Source organism: Cornus florida, unplaced genomic scaffold (assembly GCF_030987335.1).
Source record: "Cornus florida cultivar Cherokee Brave unplaced genomic scaffold, ASM3098733v1 CherokeeBrave_3.0.0_Hap2_Chr06, whole genome shotgun sequence".
NCBI lineage: Eukaryota > Viridiplantae > Streptophyta > Magnoliopsida > Cornales > Cornaceae > Cornus > Cornus florida.
This window is the reverse complement of record NW_026775576.1, coordinates 68,376,877-68,390,993: the sequence shown is the minus strand read 5'-3', so window position 1 is coordinate 68,390,993 and position 14,117 is coordinate 68,376,877. Positions and strand designations below refer to the sequence as shown.

Below are 14,117 nucleotides of genomic sequence, written 5' to 3'. Positions count from 1 at the left end.
CAACCACCCCAAGTCTTTAACCATTATCTATCTCTTGCTAATTACTGAAAAAATAATTATCTATCGTTTACTCTAAAGAAGCTAAAATGACCTATATGGAAGGATGCTTGTCCCTCCTTGCTTCCTTGCTCTCTTCCCTTCCCTCCAACCCACCAAACATCAGAAGCATTATCTATTCCCCCTGTTATCCATCCCACTCAATCCTTCCTTCTATCCAAACATAGCATTAGGTGAACCAACCACCCAAGTCTTTAACCATTATCAATCTCTTGCTAATTACTGAAAAAATAATCATCTGTCATTTACTCTAAAGAAGCTAAAATGACCTATATGGGCATTTGCATTTTAGCAAGGTTGATCCTCATTGATTCTAACCCATGTTCTCACATGGCATTCCTAAAATACACACACACTGAGAAAGAGAGAGAGAGAGAGAGAGAGAGCATATAACTATCATCGCTCAAGTAAACTTGAGTTATCCAGGTTTTTACAATGAAACTCACAAAACTTCCCAGAAACCAGCTACTACTACCAAAGGGGGGAAAGAAGGAAAAGATAATTTAACTATATTTACAGAAAGCCAGAAGACAGAATGATCAACTTCCCGGGACACGATCTGGGTGAATTTCAGTTCCATCTTTTCCAATGAATCTACGAGAATTCAGGAGCCCTGGTCTTGCAGCTTGGACTCCAAGAAACAGAAGAAAACTATGGATTAGATGGGCTCTCCACACGGTGTTTGTTTCCATAAGTTTTTGCTATCTGACTACTCTCAATTGGAGTGGAGATGCTCTCTCCAGCTTCTGTGCCATCACCCACAGATGGAAACTGATCCTCTTGGATGGGGTCCATCCGATGATTGTCATGTGCTCTCGATGGAAGCCTATGACTAGTGTATAAACAGTGATCAGAATTTGTGTTCAGGCATTCCATGCCATAACCATATCGGACAGCTGAACTGTACACGGGTTGCATCATGCGTTTTTTCTCAGGACACTCACGCAATGACATCCGACAAACTGGACAAGTTGAGTGCTGCTGCAGCCATATGTCAATGCAGTTTGCATGAAAGAAGTGGCCACAGTAAGGAAGGATACGCAACGTATCTTCCTCGCGATATTCTGCCAGGCAAACTATGCACCTGCCACAAATTTTGCAATTTGGTTAGAAGAGAACAGATAAAAACAAGAAATATAAATAATGGAATTAGAATCTACAACCCACATTTAAAGAAATCCAACAGAAGATGCTACAGCAAAAAACACAAGCACAGAAGCAGTGATACTTAAGCATGAGATATTATTCTCGTGCTAGTCTTCTATTCATCTGTTTGCATCATGAATGGAGAATTTCTGATTGTTAACCCAAATCAAGAACTGATGTGAACAGGACTTGGTGACCATAAAAACAAATTGCAACGAAATTTCAGGGAAAAGAGACATTTAAACTCTCATTTATTTTGATTTTTTTCCACAATAATCCCCATTGAATGAATAACAGATCCAGATGACAATAGTCCTTCTGAACGAGTACAAGGATTATGGCACCAAAGAGGTTTACTTTGCCAAGAGTATGATTCTAGACAAACTGGACAAACAAGATTCATGCAGACGGGGGATAAAGCTTATTAGCCAAGTGAATTTCATTATATCATATGGAAATAGCAACACCAACCTTTTACCTAAAACCCTTTAAAATTAGAGAATGAAGGCCGTTATGAAAAGAATAGCATCTTAAATTGATATACATCCATATTCTAGAACTTCTCTGTCCTACAGAAGATTGCTTTGTTTTCTCATTAAGCTCAAAATCAATAATATGGAGAAATTAATAAGTTTCTTGTATCCTGGTTCAAATTTAGAACCCCACCTGGTTATTTGGATTTAAGTAGCAATATGAATCTTCACCAACATAAAGCCATTCTCCTAAACTTTCCTTACCCTGAGCCAATTGCTTGCCCTTCCCAAAAAAGCTCAAAAAGGATAATATGCAGAAATACATTAACTTCTTGACTTCCACTCTAAATGTAAACAGTTCCCACCAAGCAATTGAGAAGCTTACTAGGGGAGCAAGAAAATGTAAGCTGGATTAGAAGTTCAAAAGCATGTAGAAGGAGCAAAACCTTTATCTTATGGAACCACAGACATCTTGTCCGGTTCAGGGACATTGTGTTCCAGTGGTTCCAGCTGCATTCAGATAAACCTAGAAACTTACTCCTGATTCATCGATATAACAATATGATGCTCCATGTCAAAGAGAGTTCTATCTATCGTTAAGACATAAAAGGTTGGGCTTCTACCTCAAGGAAGAAGAATCAATGCAGCCAGCTTAAATAGTTGGTTGACTGCCCACGGAGCTAAAATAAGATATTGACACAACATTAAATCTGACAGTAACTTTAGTAACTTGGTCCATCGAAGTTAAGTCAATAAGTGAGAGGCTCTCTCTTTTGCTTCTCTTCCTTTTTCCCTGTGGGAGTACGGAAGGATGCGTGGCTTTGCTCCTTTATGTATGATTGAAAGTATTAGAAGTAAGAGAGTACAAGGGAAGAATGACAGATCCATTAAAACATAAAAGGTTGGACTTTTACTGCAAGGAAGAAGGATCAATGCAACAAGCTAAAACAGTTGGTTAGTCACCTATGGAGCTAAAACACGAAAATGACATGACATTAAATTTACCAACTTGCAACATAGAAGTTACGTGGTTAATGAGAGGCATGACAGATCCTTTTTTCTTTTTTTTTTTAAAGTGGCATGACAGATCTTAACAAACAAAAACACAGACCAAATCTCACAAACCCATTCAATCATCAACCTACAACCCTCATTACTGTTCCAATTTGATAAACATTGACAATAATAAGCGTAGTTGTTAAAGGCAAGTTTAATTTCCAAAAAAGCCCCCAGGTTCGTCAAGGCTCGGGCTAGAGCGCCTTAACCTAGTATACGCCAAGCCCCTTCATTCAGGCTCGTATAAATCCCTTGGGCTCGCATTTTTTGGTAGGCTCCAGGCTATTAAAAAAATAATAATAAATAAATAAATAAGCGCCTTATATTTTGTAATCATTTATTTCATATCATTTTCTTTTTTATTTAATGACTTTTAAACCAAAATGTTCTATATCATATCATGATCATATTTAATGGATAATATTGTTCAACTTTATGAAATATTTGACATAAATTTACAGTATCAGATCATTATAATGAATCATATTGTTCAACTTTATGAAATATTTGACAAAATTTGTAAATTTATGATTTACTAATTGTATTAATTGCATTTAATGCTTGATTCAGAATTTAGGAAGCACAAACACACCTAAAAGGGCAAAGAATCAATTATGAAAAAAAAAGGGCAAAGAATCCGTGTCGAACACCGACATGCGCCGCCAAAAAAATGTCTAAATTTTTTTCTTTCTTTTAAATATTCGGACATGACACGGACACGCCGTGGACACGCCATGGATACGTGTCCGACACACGTATCCCATTCTTTATTTGTTTAATTTTTGGATAAGTAAGGCATTTGAGGATTTTAAGAAAGTTTTAGAAAGAAAGCTAGGTTGAAGTGTGACAGGGAAAAATAAACCTAACCTACCTTGACCTAACGATAGAGGCAACTAAGTGTTGACCAGCCGCCAGACCTCTTCGACTTTCGAATTATGATATTTCGTTATTAAGGATGAGATAAGATGATGTGGTTCAACAGAGTAAGGATAACCTTTGCACAACTTGAGAAAGTCAAAGGGGTAGATCATATCCCCGACAAATCTGGCAACAAACGGATCTCCTCTGATCTCGCAAATGAACTGAGGGAGAGCGGCTATAAGAATGAGATCCGACCAGTCAATAAAGGTACGACAAAAAACTATTACTAAATCCCTGCCTTTCTTTTAGACCTCCGGTGATTGACTTGATCGTCGGATAGCTCTTGGCAGGCATCACACCGGTGTCGTCAAGATTCATCGATCTTCTACTCTCTTCTTCGCAGGAAAACGGTGTCGTACAGGACCGCGTGGATTTCTGCCCCAACAAAGTGTAAATATGAGAAGTTGTTTAATAGCTTTCAATAATACGATGGTCCTTACAAAATTAACTAAAGTTGTTGTTTTATAAAACAATTTTATATTAAAGAATAAGATATTTATGCGTATATTTTAGCTCAAAGGTTCAAACTCTTGCACGATTGTCTTAGACACTCTCTTGTTCTCCATATACCAAGCTTAACTTTTCTTTCTCTTTCTTAAAATCCCGGTGGATGGTTTCTTTCTCCTTTCTCTCCCCCTCTCCCCCCCCCCCCCCCCCCCAACCCATCTTTTCTCCCATTTTTTGTCCTACTCTTTTCTTTCTTTTTCTTCACAAACCCTAGATAATTCTTTTTTTCCTTTCACAACAACGTTTTTTATTTTTATTTTTATTTTTATGTCTCTTTTTCCTTTTTTCTCTTATTTTCATGAACTTTTTCTCTTCTATAGATTCTTACTAACTAAGCCCTAATTCTTATTCTAACAAAACCTAATCCTCTTTATTTCTTTGTTTTTGTCTTTCTTAAACCTCTTTCTATCATTCTTTCTTTTTCCCAACAAAACACAAAATAAATAAATAAATAATACTAATAATCATTATTAGGTTGATAAAAAATAATATTACTCTTAATTTCCTAAAATACATTATATATATATATATATATATATATTATTCACCATGTCCCCGCTGCGTTGTGTCGTGTCATATCCGTTTCCGTGTCCCGTATTCATTTCCGTGCTTCTTAGTTTTGAATATTTAAAATTCGCATGATTAAAGTTTCTAATTGTTTCGGATTTGTAATCACGTTTTAATTTGTTTAATGCATATGCATCTGAAAGGACTTATGAGCATTAATTTACTTGATCCTCTTAGTTGATATATAAAAAATCCCATTATTATTTGTGTCGCATATCTTGAATTGTTCAGATTGTGCATTGAATTTATTGAAAACATTTGCAAATAGAAAAGGAATATGTATGCTGATTTAGCTAATCCATCCAATTGATATGTTAAAAAAAATTCCCTATTTTGATATTGACAAGTTTGCTGTATAGTTTAATTATTCTTTATAGACTATCAGTTAATATGCATTATTACACACGTGCTCTACTTTGATCAGGCTCGCGCCATATATTATGCCTTGCGCTTAGGCTCCAGGAGACCTTTGGTGCCTTAGTGTGCCTTGAGCCTTTAACAACTATGATAAAAAGATAAAAAGAAAGATGGTGGATTTCAAAATTTGTAATGTTGATGTCATTTTTTTGTTTTTGATAAGTAATAATAAATTAAAAAAAGGAGTTCAATAGGGGAACGCGTCCCATAGACATAAAAGAAACCGGGAACTAAGGCCCCAAAGAATCCAAAAAACGAAATTAAATCAACAGAAGAGGAACAGGAACTTATGTTCACATAACTGAAGAGAGAACGAATAATAAAAAGTTTCAGTGTCGCTGTAGACGACTCCTTTCCTTCAAACATTCTACTATTTCTCTCCCTCCAAATGCACCACCAAATACAATGCGGTGCAAATCTCCAATAATCACGAACACTTTTACTCATACGACAACCTCTCCAAGCATGAATCAGCTCCTTAGTAGAACGTGGCATTACCCAATACATGCCAAAAAGCCCAAGAATAAGATTCCAACAGTCGTGTGCTACAAAATAATGCATTAGGAGATGATCAACTGACTCCCCATTCTGCTTACATATGCAACACCAATTAACAAAATAATTTCCCCTTTTCCTCAAATTATTGATCGTCAGAATCTTACCCCAAACGGCGGTCCATACAAAAAAAGCCACCCTAGTAGGAGCCATAGAACGCCAAATAGTCTTCCATGGAAAATCAGAGGGTGCAAAATTAGACAAACATAAGAACAAAGACCTCACTTCAAAATGACCGTGAGAAGAGGGAATCCAAATCAAATTGTCATAACCCCTGCCAATTTCTTCCTACCGATACAATTGATCCAAAAAAATGCTCACATCATCTAACTCCCAATCCTGAAAAGAACGCCGAAAAAGAACATTCCACATAATTCCACTATTATCAAGCCGATAACAGTTAGCTACGGTGGCATGTCTATCAACTGCAATACTGAGTAATCTTGGGAAAGTACAACATAAAGGTTGATGTCCACACCAAAGATCTTCCCAAAAACGAACGCGACTGCCATCACGAACTCTAAATCTAACATGAGGAGAAAAGGCATTCCATCCTTTCCGAATGGATTTCCAAGCCCCAACTCCTCCCGCAATAGAAACCGGACGTGTAGTCCATCCTCCAACATCATCCCCATACCAGCAGGAAACTAATCTACGCCAAGGACGATGTGTTTCCTTCTCGTATCTCCACAACCATTTACCCAAAAGGGCTTGATTAAAAGGAATCAATTGTCTAATACCGAGACCCCCCAGTTTTATAGGCTTGCAGACTTGCTCCCATCGAACAAGGTGATACTTGAACTCTTCTCCCCTTCCTCCCCAAAGGAAATTCCGTTGAATTTGTTCAATTCTATCAGTAACGAAACATGGGATTTGGAACATAGAAAGAAAATAAGTGGGAAGGCTAGATAAAGTGCTCTTGATAAGAGTAACTTTATCCCCCTTCGACAAATATTGTTTCTTCCAACCTGCCAACCTCTTAGCATACCTATTAATCACAGAATCCCAACTCCCCACTAATCTGGGAGAAACCCCTAGGGGCAAACCCAAATAAGGAATAGGAAAGGAACTCACCCTATACCCAAGAACTGCAACCGGAACAAGCACACTCTTGGCCACATTAACCTTAAGCCCGGAAACTGCCTGAAAGCAAGCCAGAATACATCTCAAATATCTAAGTTGAGACACTTCTGCATCACAAAAAACCAGAGTGTCATCTGCAAATAACAAATGAGAAATCTCCACTTGATTTGCAATATCTCTTCCCACCCGAAATCCTTTGATAAGACTAAGATTCTCTGCCTGGCGCATAAGTTTGCTTAAACCCTCCATAACAATAAGGAAAAGAAAAGAAGACAAAGGATCACCTTGTCTTATACCCCGAGAACACCGAAAAAAGCCAGCTGGAGAACCATTCACAAGAATTGAGAACTTAACAGACGACAAACATGTCTGAATCCATGTCCTCCATCTACTTCCAAACCCCATTCTTTGAAGCAAGTAGAGAAGGAAATTCCAATTAACATGATCATAAGCTTTCTCAATATCAAGTTTACACAAACTTCCAGGAACATCATTACGCAACCTTGAATCCACACATTCACCAGCGATAAGAACTGAATCAAGAATTTGCCTACCTCCAACAAAGGCATTCTGGGAATCTGAAATAATCCCATCCATAACTTCTGGCATTCTTTGAGCAAGCACCTTAGTTATGAGTTTGTAAATACAACCCACTAAGCTAATAGGACGAAAATCCTTAATATCTGAAGCATTTCCCTTCTTAGGGATGAGGGCAATAAACGATGCATTAAGCGATTTCTCAAATACACCTGTAGAATGAAACTCCTGAAAGGTGCTCATCACTTCATTTTTCACAACCGCCCAACTTTCCAACAAGAAACGCATAGTAAACCCGTCAGGCCCCGGGGCTTTATCCCCATTGCAACTGGATAATGCCTTTAGGACTTCTTCTTCAGTAAAAGGAAGCTCTAGTCCATCTCTCTCCATCTCAGAAATAGCCTCAAAAGGAAGACACACCGGACCGGACCCAACTTACTCAAACTTTCCAACGCCTTAATGCTCCCACTTGGGTTACAAGCTCACGTAATGTTGATGTCATTTTAAATTTTGAATTTGAATGATATGCTCAATATAGAAATCTATAAGGATGTAGGACGAGTGCAAAGAACACTCTTACAGGGCATGCCATCAAAGCTGATAGGGCACTGCTCTGTAAGCAAAATAGAGTCTCCTGGAATTATAGAAGGATTGGGCCATGGGAATGATTGTAGATTTAGTCTTGATTGGTGGACGAACAGTTCTAGGATGGATGGGAATGGGTTGAAGATGGCTGCAGTTTGAAGTTGTTTGGTGCAGGATTCACAGAATACTGTTGGAGTTTCTGGACAGCAGTTATTTATGGTTTTGGGTATTAGTTTGAAGAGTAAGGGTTAAAGATGACTAAGCTTCGTAGGAAAAGGTTTCACGCAAGGAAGAGAAGGTTTGGGAGACTGTTCAGAGGCAATTCCCATGCTATGAAACAGCAGAAAACAAGGTCTGGTTGCATGTATCAATTGTAGAAATACACCAAATAAATAAATAATAAATAAATAAATAAAAGGAAGACAAAAAAGAACAAATAAATAGCAATCAAATTAACGTTCCCATAGGCATAATAGGTCTAGCATTGCACCACTCAATTAAAATAAAGCTTTGACAGCTCTGGTCTTTTTTTTATAACTAAACTGATCACTATTGAATTCAAATGAATAACATATATGAAAGGCCATCAAACTTTTCCTAATTATACAAGGTTCTTTCCCTTGAAAATTAGAAATTAGGACTTTGACTATCTAAACCATCTAAAGACCATATAAAATTAATCAATAACATAACATGGCCCAAAATACAAAAAAGTGACCTATAGTCCATGTCTGTTTTAATTTTAAAACATAAACAAAAACTAAAATTCAAAACTACAGATTCCGTTTTGTACGAAATTTGTCCACTAAAGTCCTATTAAACTCACACCCTCTATTGTGGAGAGTGTTTCATAAGGAAAGAGCGGCTCTTGCAAGAGCAGGTTATGGCTCTTTAGACGCGTAACTCCTTATGCTACTGTTGGCTGGGTAGGCTATTGCCAATATGGAACTGACCCTTGTTGGGTTTTGCTTTGGGTATCTTTTTGTGTGGCGGATTGGAAAAAGTCCATATTGTATCCAAAAATTAAAAGAGTAAATGTTGCTTTTATTTCCTTAGTGTTTAGAATACAAAACATTTTTCGATGGGCATTTGAAAATACATTAATGTTCTTGTGACTTTGACTAATCTATTCACGTTTGTTACCATCTTCAAATCTAGATGTAACTGGTCCGTAGGTTGAACCATGTAAACCATTGAGTTCCATGTTACACTATTTTATGCTATTTTATCAATTTTTTCACATGTTAAACCCTAATCAAGGGACTTTAAAAATCCACAGCATTTGGTATTGAACTCTCGGGTCAACTATGGCATTGAAGAATTTGTTAGTACACAAAGGCATGGGCAATTCAACAAAAAATTTATTTATTTGCCTTTTGGTAAATCAAAGTTAATGTTCGCTAATTTAGCGTGCCTACACTAGCTATTGCAGGAAAGACAATAAAACGAACCATTCTAGCGATTAGAGCATCTGATTAGGTATAGGATGAAAGATGGTGATTATCATATCATCATTAGGAGTCTAGCTTATTCCTTTTTTGTTGGATTCTTGTTTGCAGAAGTGTTTTTCCTAAGAACCAACTTTTAGTTTTTTATTTCATTTTCTTGGTGGAAAGAAAAAAATTAATATGTAACATCCAACATAGAATTTGAATAATCAAATTATAGCACAATATTCTCCTTAGAACCATGTTTAGGGTAAGCTTATGGTATAACTTGGGTTTTAATTTGTTATGGTATAGTTTGGAAAACCTCATATTGTGTTAACAGTATTAAGAAAATGAACTTGGATACTCTTCTATTGAATTAAACAACTCAAACAGAGAAAGAAAAAATGTCTACTGCAGCCATAATAAGGTGTTGTATGATTCCTAAGTCCAAAACCAATCAGTGAGGAAGTAAGATACAGAACACTAGACGTGCAGCCAACTGTCGTTTAACAATAGCATAGTACTTCATGCCAAACCGTTAGGACCTGCTGTCATTGTGTTGTCAATTTCAGTGATCAATATATGTGCTGTGAGTCTGTGACCGGTCAAGTTAGTGAGTCAAATTGATATGTCCACTAATTTGTGATTGAATACGTATTTTATGGTCATGATTGAAGACTGCATGAAGATTGCAAGGTGACCTGATTTTTTTTTCCCTTTCATAAGTACAAGGTGACCCGAACTTAACAATCTTGATCGACTTGATTCACACACATGCCATGGAAGGGTAAGTTTGACTTTGTAAACCTAAGACTAAACTGGAAAAATTGAATTTAGTTGACCCTTTTTGACCTTATACCACATTTAAGATCAGTTCTAAAGTGAACTTATTCATTTTAAATACAAAAATGTGTTTCATTCAGAAAACAATGCTTTAGAACTTGTCTCAAAGGGCTTACAAATAATCACCTAACCGAGGCTGGAGAATTATAAGGATTATAATAATAATTACCAAATGAGTTTTCATTTTTTTAACACTAAATCTGCTATAAAATAATTCAATTTTTGCAATAGTGGGAACATTTTGTCATTTATGCTATACAATTTTCTTGCATTCCTATATGCTACTAGGCACAAATTTTTATCATGGACCCTCACCCTTCTGTACCTGAACAACTACAGTTGCATCAGCTCCATTCTAGAACTATCCTTATATTGAACACCTATAAAATTAAGTGAGCCACCTCATCTAAGTTTAACATGCTCCCATTACTCTCTCTCTCTTAAATCCTTTAAAATCTTGTTGCTTAAACACAAAGGAATACGGAACTGAAACATATTCTACTTGTTTTGTTGCAAAACAATATCTTGCACATGTTGTTTGCCTCACTGTAGTAAGAATATGATTGTAAAATAATTACATGGGGCATGGATACTGCAAGTATCCACATCAAGGGTAATCCATGACAACAACAATCAGTCAAACTAGATGCACACATATACTCCAAACAAGAGCTACAAGAAACTCAAATCAGCTGCAACAGTACAGTATGGGACTCAACAAGTACAAAAATAAACTTACTGAGCATCTTTTGAAGAGGAAAAGTATGCATCACTGTACTTCTTTATTGGAAAGTTGGCTATGACAAAAGGCTCAAGGCAATGTAACCCCCGTTCCAGCTGTAACATAGGAAAGTAAACAATCATTTAGCCCCGGGTGGTCGGAAGTGACGGATGAGGATAAATCCAATGCTATAAAAGGTGAGAGAGATTAAAAGACTCAACTGTTTTAAGAACTGACATCACATACAAATAACAAAATAACACCCACTTAAGCGGAAAAAACAAATAAGACAAGGAACTTTTCAATTTCCAGCATAGCTACTGGCCTACAAGAAGTGGTTTTACCTAACTGTTAAATAGAATGTGAAGGAATATAAGACTACAGACATAAATAACAAATCACTAGCAAGAGACCAAAATATTTGTCATACAAAACAATTGACTTCAAGGAAATTCCGTCCTAATTTTTTTCAATAGTAACAATCTAAGAAAATTTCCATAAACATCAAAACGAATCCTCAAAGTAATGAAAAATTTCAAAAAATGAAGAAAAATGAGAGAAGAAGAAGAAAGCCATATTAAAATAAGTCTAAATAAGTAATTTCTAAAACTTGAATTTCTAAATTCACAAAAACTGACTGCTTCGGCAGCACCCCTATGCTGCTGATATACTGCAGCTCCTACAAATTCTATAATATATACACACAAACACACACATGGGGGTGCTCAGAAAGCCATGAGCTGACTGACATGATTAGAAAGGAACCAATCAAAGGGATGTGCGTTACTAGGTGCTACAGATAGCATTCCCTTAATAGGCATATAAGATACCAAACCAAAGAAAATTCAATCAGGAATGTATAAAGTGTAGAGGTAAATTAAGTAAACACCAACAAGAACATGCCCAGATTAAGATTTACCCAAAAAAACATACCCAGATAAAGAAAGAGAAAATGGTTCAATAATTCACAAAAAAATCTCAAATTTATTGATAAATCAAAAGTGAACAAGAGCTTACTGTGCTCAGATCAGATCTAGAGGCCATAGGAAAGGAACGTCTGGACGCACTCAATTGAATCCGAGCACAAATGAGCCTGGTGCAGACGAATACAATGAACATCGCACTCACGGCGAATCCAATCACTGTCATCACCAAATTTATTCCCGAAGATATCATTTTTCTCCTTCTACTTGTTTATCCCAGTAAAGCTATAGCTTATTCAGTTCAGTTCCAAAACCCTAGAATTAAATTCACACACAGTTCAACTAGCGCTCCCATCACAAACACACGGTCAGCTCAATTCCAAAGTGCAGCAAAAGAGCCACACATGGTCAATCGATCAATCATCAATTCACTCAAAAGAAGGAACGCACCAAAACCCTAGAACTTCACTCTGCAACTACTCATCGTCACTACTCTCTCTCTCTCTCTAAGCTATCTATCTATATAATTTTGGCTCTGGGATGCCTACCATTGAAGAAAGAAGGTAAATTGGAGTCCTAAAATCAAAGTGTGAGTGTGTGTTTGTCGGTGTGAAGAAGCCATGGTGGAATTGGGCAGAGCCAGAGAGTGAGAAACCCCATGTGAAGATACTATAAAAGAGATTAGAGAGAGAGAGGAGAGATAGGAGAGGGAGAGAGATCAATGGGTGATTAAAATGTGGGGATTAGTGAGATCTCAGATCCAAAATCATAGTTATTGCTATTGGAAGAATGGGGACCAGTGGACCAGAGAAGGGCAAATCAACCAAATCAAACCCAGATCAGGAAAGACTACTAACATTAATATTAATGTTAATAAATAGTAATTATTACTATATTATTCAACTTTTTTGCATTAATTCGAGGTAGATATCACAGAAAAGATATGGATAATACCTATGTGAAACACTCATTAAAATATCTTAAAATCAAATAAATTGTTTAAAAATTTAAAAAGATAAGGCACTCTCGATTTTCAACAAAGAACATGATGGGCGTAACCAAATTGTAATCCCCATTTTTATTTTTTTTATAATCATAATCTTTTATGATTTGTAACTATTTGAAAATAATGACCAAAAAAAAAAAAAATACTCCAAAATCAAAATTTTAGTTGATTTTAGAATTTTCTTGAATGAAAATTATTATTGTCCTTCCGCTATCCGTAATAGATAGTTACCACATAACTTTCATTTCTTAATACCGAAATTAATCTTTAAAAGGATCGATTTTTTTTTTGGGTGTAATGGTAAAAATTTTAATTAATAAGGACGACGGTACTGAAAACTTGAATATAATAAAAAGGGTCACTTTGTACCTAAACTCAATATCACGAGATTTTGTGAAAAAACATAATATATATATCACGAGATTTCAAAATTTTGAACTAACGGTTGATAGTACTGCGAAGTACAAGACTGAAAAGTGGTGCGTTGTATATTATGACAATCATTGTTGTTATTTCTATTATTATATGTTATCATATCTCAATATTCAGCCAAACTTTGAAATTTTTTATTGATAAAAAAAGTATTATTATTATTTGCTTCGTTCACGTGTCCTAATATTTATTCATTTCTTCTTAAAATAAGTTTCTTATTTTTTTTTTAATTTATTTTAAAATAATAATCCACCTTTATTTTTTAAATAATATACTTCATATCTTTTCATATATGTCCTTTAAATTTAAAATTTCAAACTTAAATATTTAAAATTTAAAAGAACAAGTTAATAATTTTTAAAACAGGCAATGCATGTCTTACATGTCCTCTTAAAAATTATTACTCACTGTAAACAACACTTAAATTGAGACAAAGAGAGTACTAACTAGGAAAACAGATTTCCTAATGTTTTAGCAAAGTGTGTATAATTATTTAGTTGAGTTATTTTATTACAAAATTTGTTATTATTTGAAAGAAATAAAAAGATACAAGACTCGATTATAAAATCTCAGACTAAGAGAATAATTCAACCACCTGAATAATACGATACTTGTTATGCTTTGTTTCACAAGATATAAATATTAAGTTTAAGGCTTACAAGGAAAACGTAATAGTGGAGATGGTGCAGGTATTATGCATAATTATTAATTACGCACTATTTGAAATTAGTTATTTGTTCTAATAAAACTATTTGTGGCAGGCTATGAAAATCTTTTTAAAGCAATTATGAAGAAATAACTTTCACAAAGTACCATGTGTTGTTGAATACGTGCATGTATTACACAATTCAACTAAAA

The 14,117-nt window shown here is 35.5% G+C and overlaps 1 protein-coding gene across 1 annotated transcript; it reads right to left on the bottom strand.

Annotated features, from left to right (window-relative positions):
* Positions 1-426: 426 nt before the first annotated feature.
* Positions 427-12,591, bottom strand: LOC132311866 (RING-H2 finger protein ATL28-like). The gene is made up of 3 exons (XM_059810002.1): positions 11,916-12,591; positions 10,917-11,014; positions 427-1,141 (listed from the first exon to the last, which is right to left on the bottom strand). Exons 1-3 carry the CDS (start codon positions 12,072-12,074, stop codon positions 709-711), a joined length of 690 nt encoding a protein of 229 aa, XP_059665985.1. The 5' UTR covers positions 12,075-12,591; the 3' UTR covers positions 427-708.
* Between the last annotated feature and the right edge of the window lie 1,526 nt (positions 12,592-14,117).

What these genes read in the sequence shown, in the direction of transcription:
- LOC132311866 (XM_059810002.1), bottom strand. Translation starts at nt 12,074, where the DNA reads ATGATATCTTCGGGAATAAATTTGGTGATGACAGTGATTGGATTCGCC. An exon ending in CTAGATCTGATCTGAGCACA is followed by an intron (nt 11,015 to 11,915) that starts GTAAGCTCTTGT and finishes CCTATGTTACAG; the next exon opens with CTGGAACGGGGGTTACATTG. An exon ending in TCCTCTTCAAAAGATGCTCA is followed by an intron (nt 1,142 to 10,916) that starts GTAAGTTTATTT and finishes AATTTGTGGCAG; the next exon opens with GTGCATAGTTTGCCTGGCAG.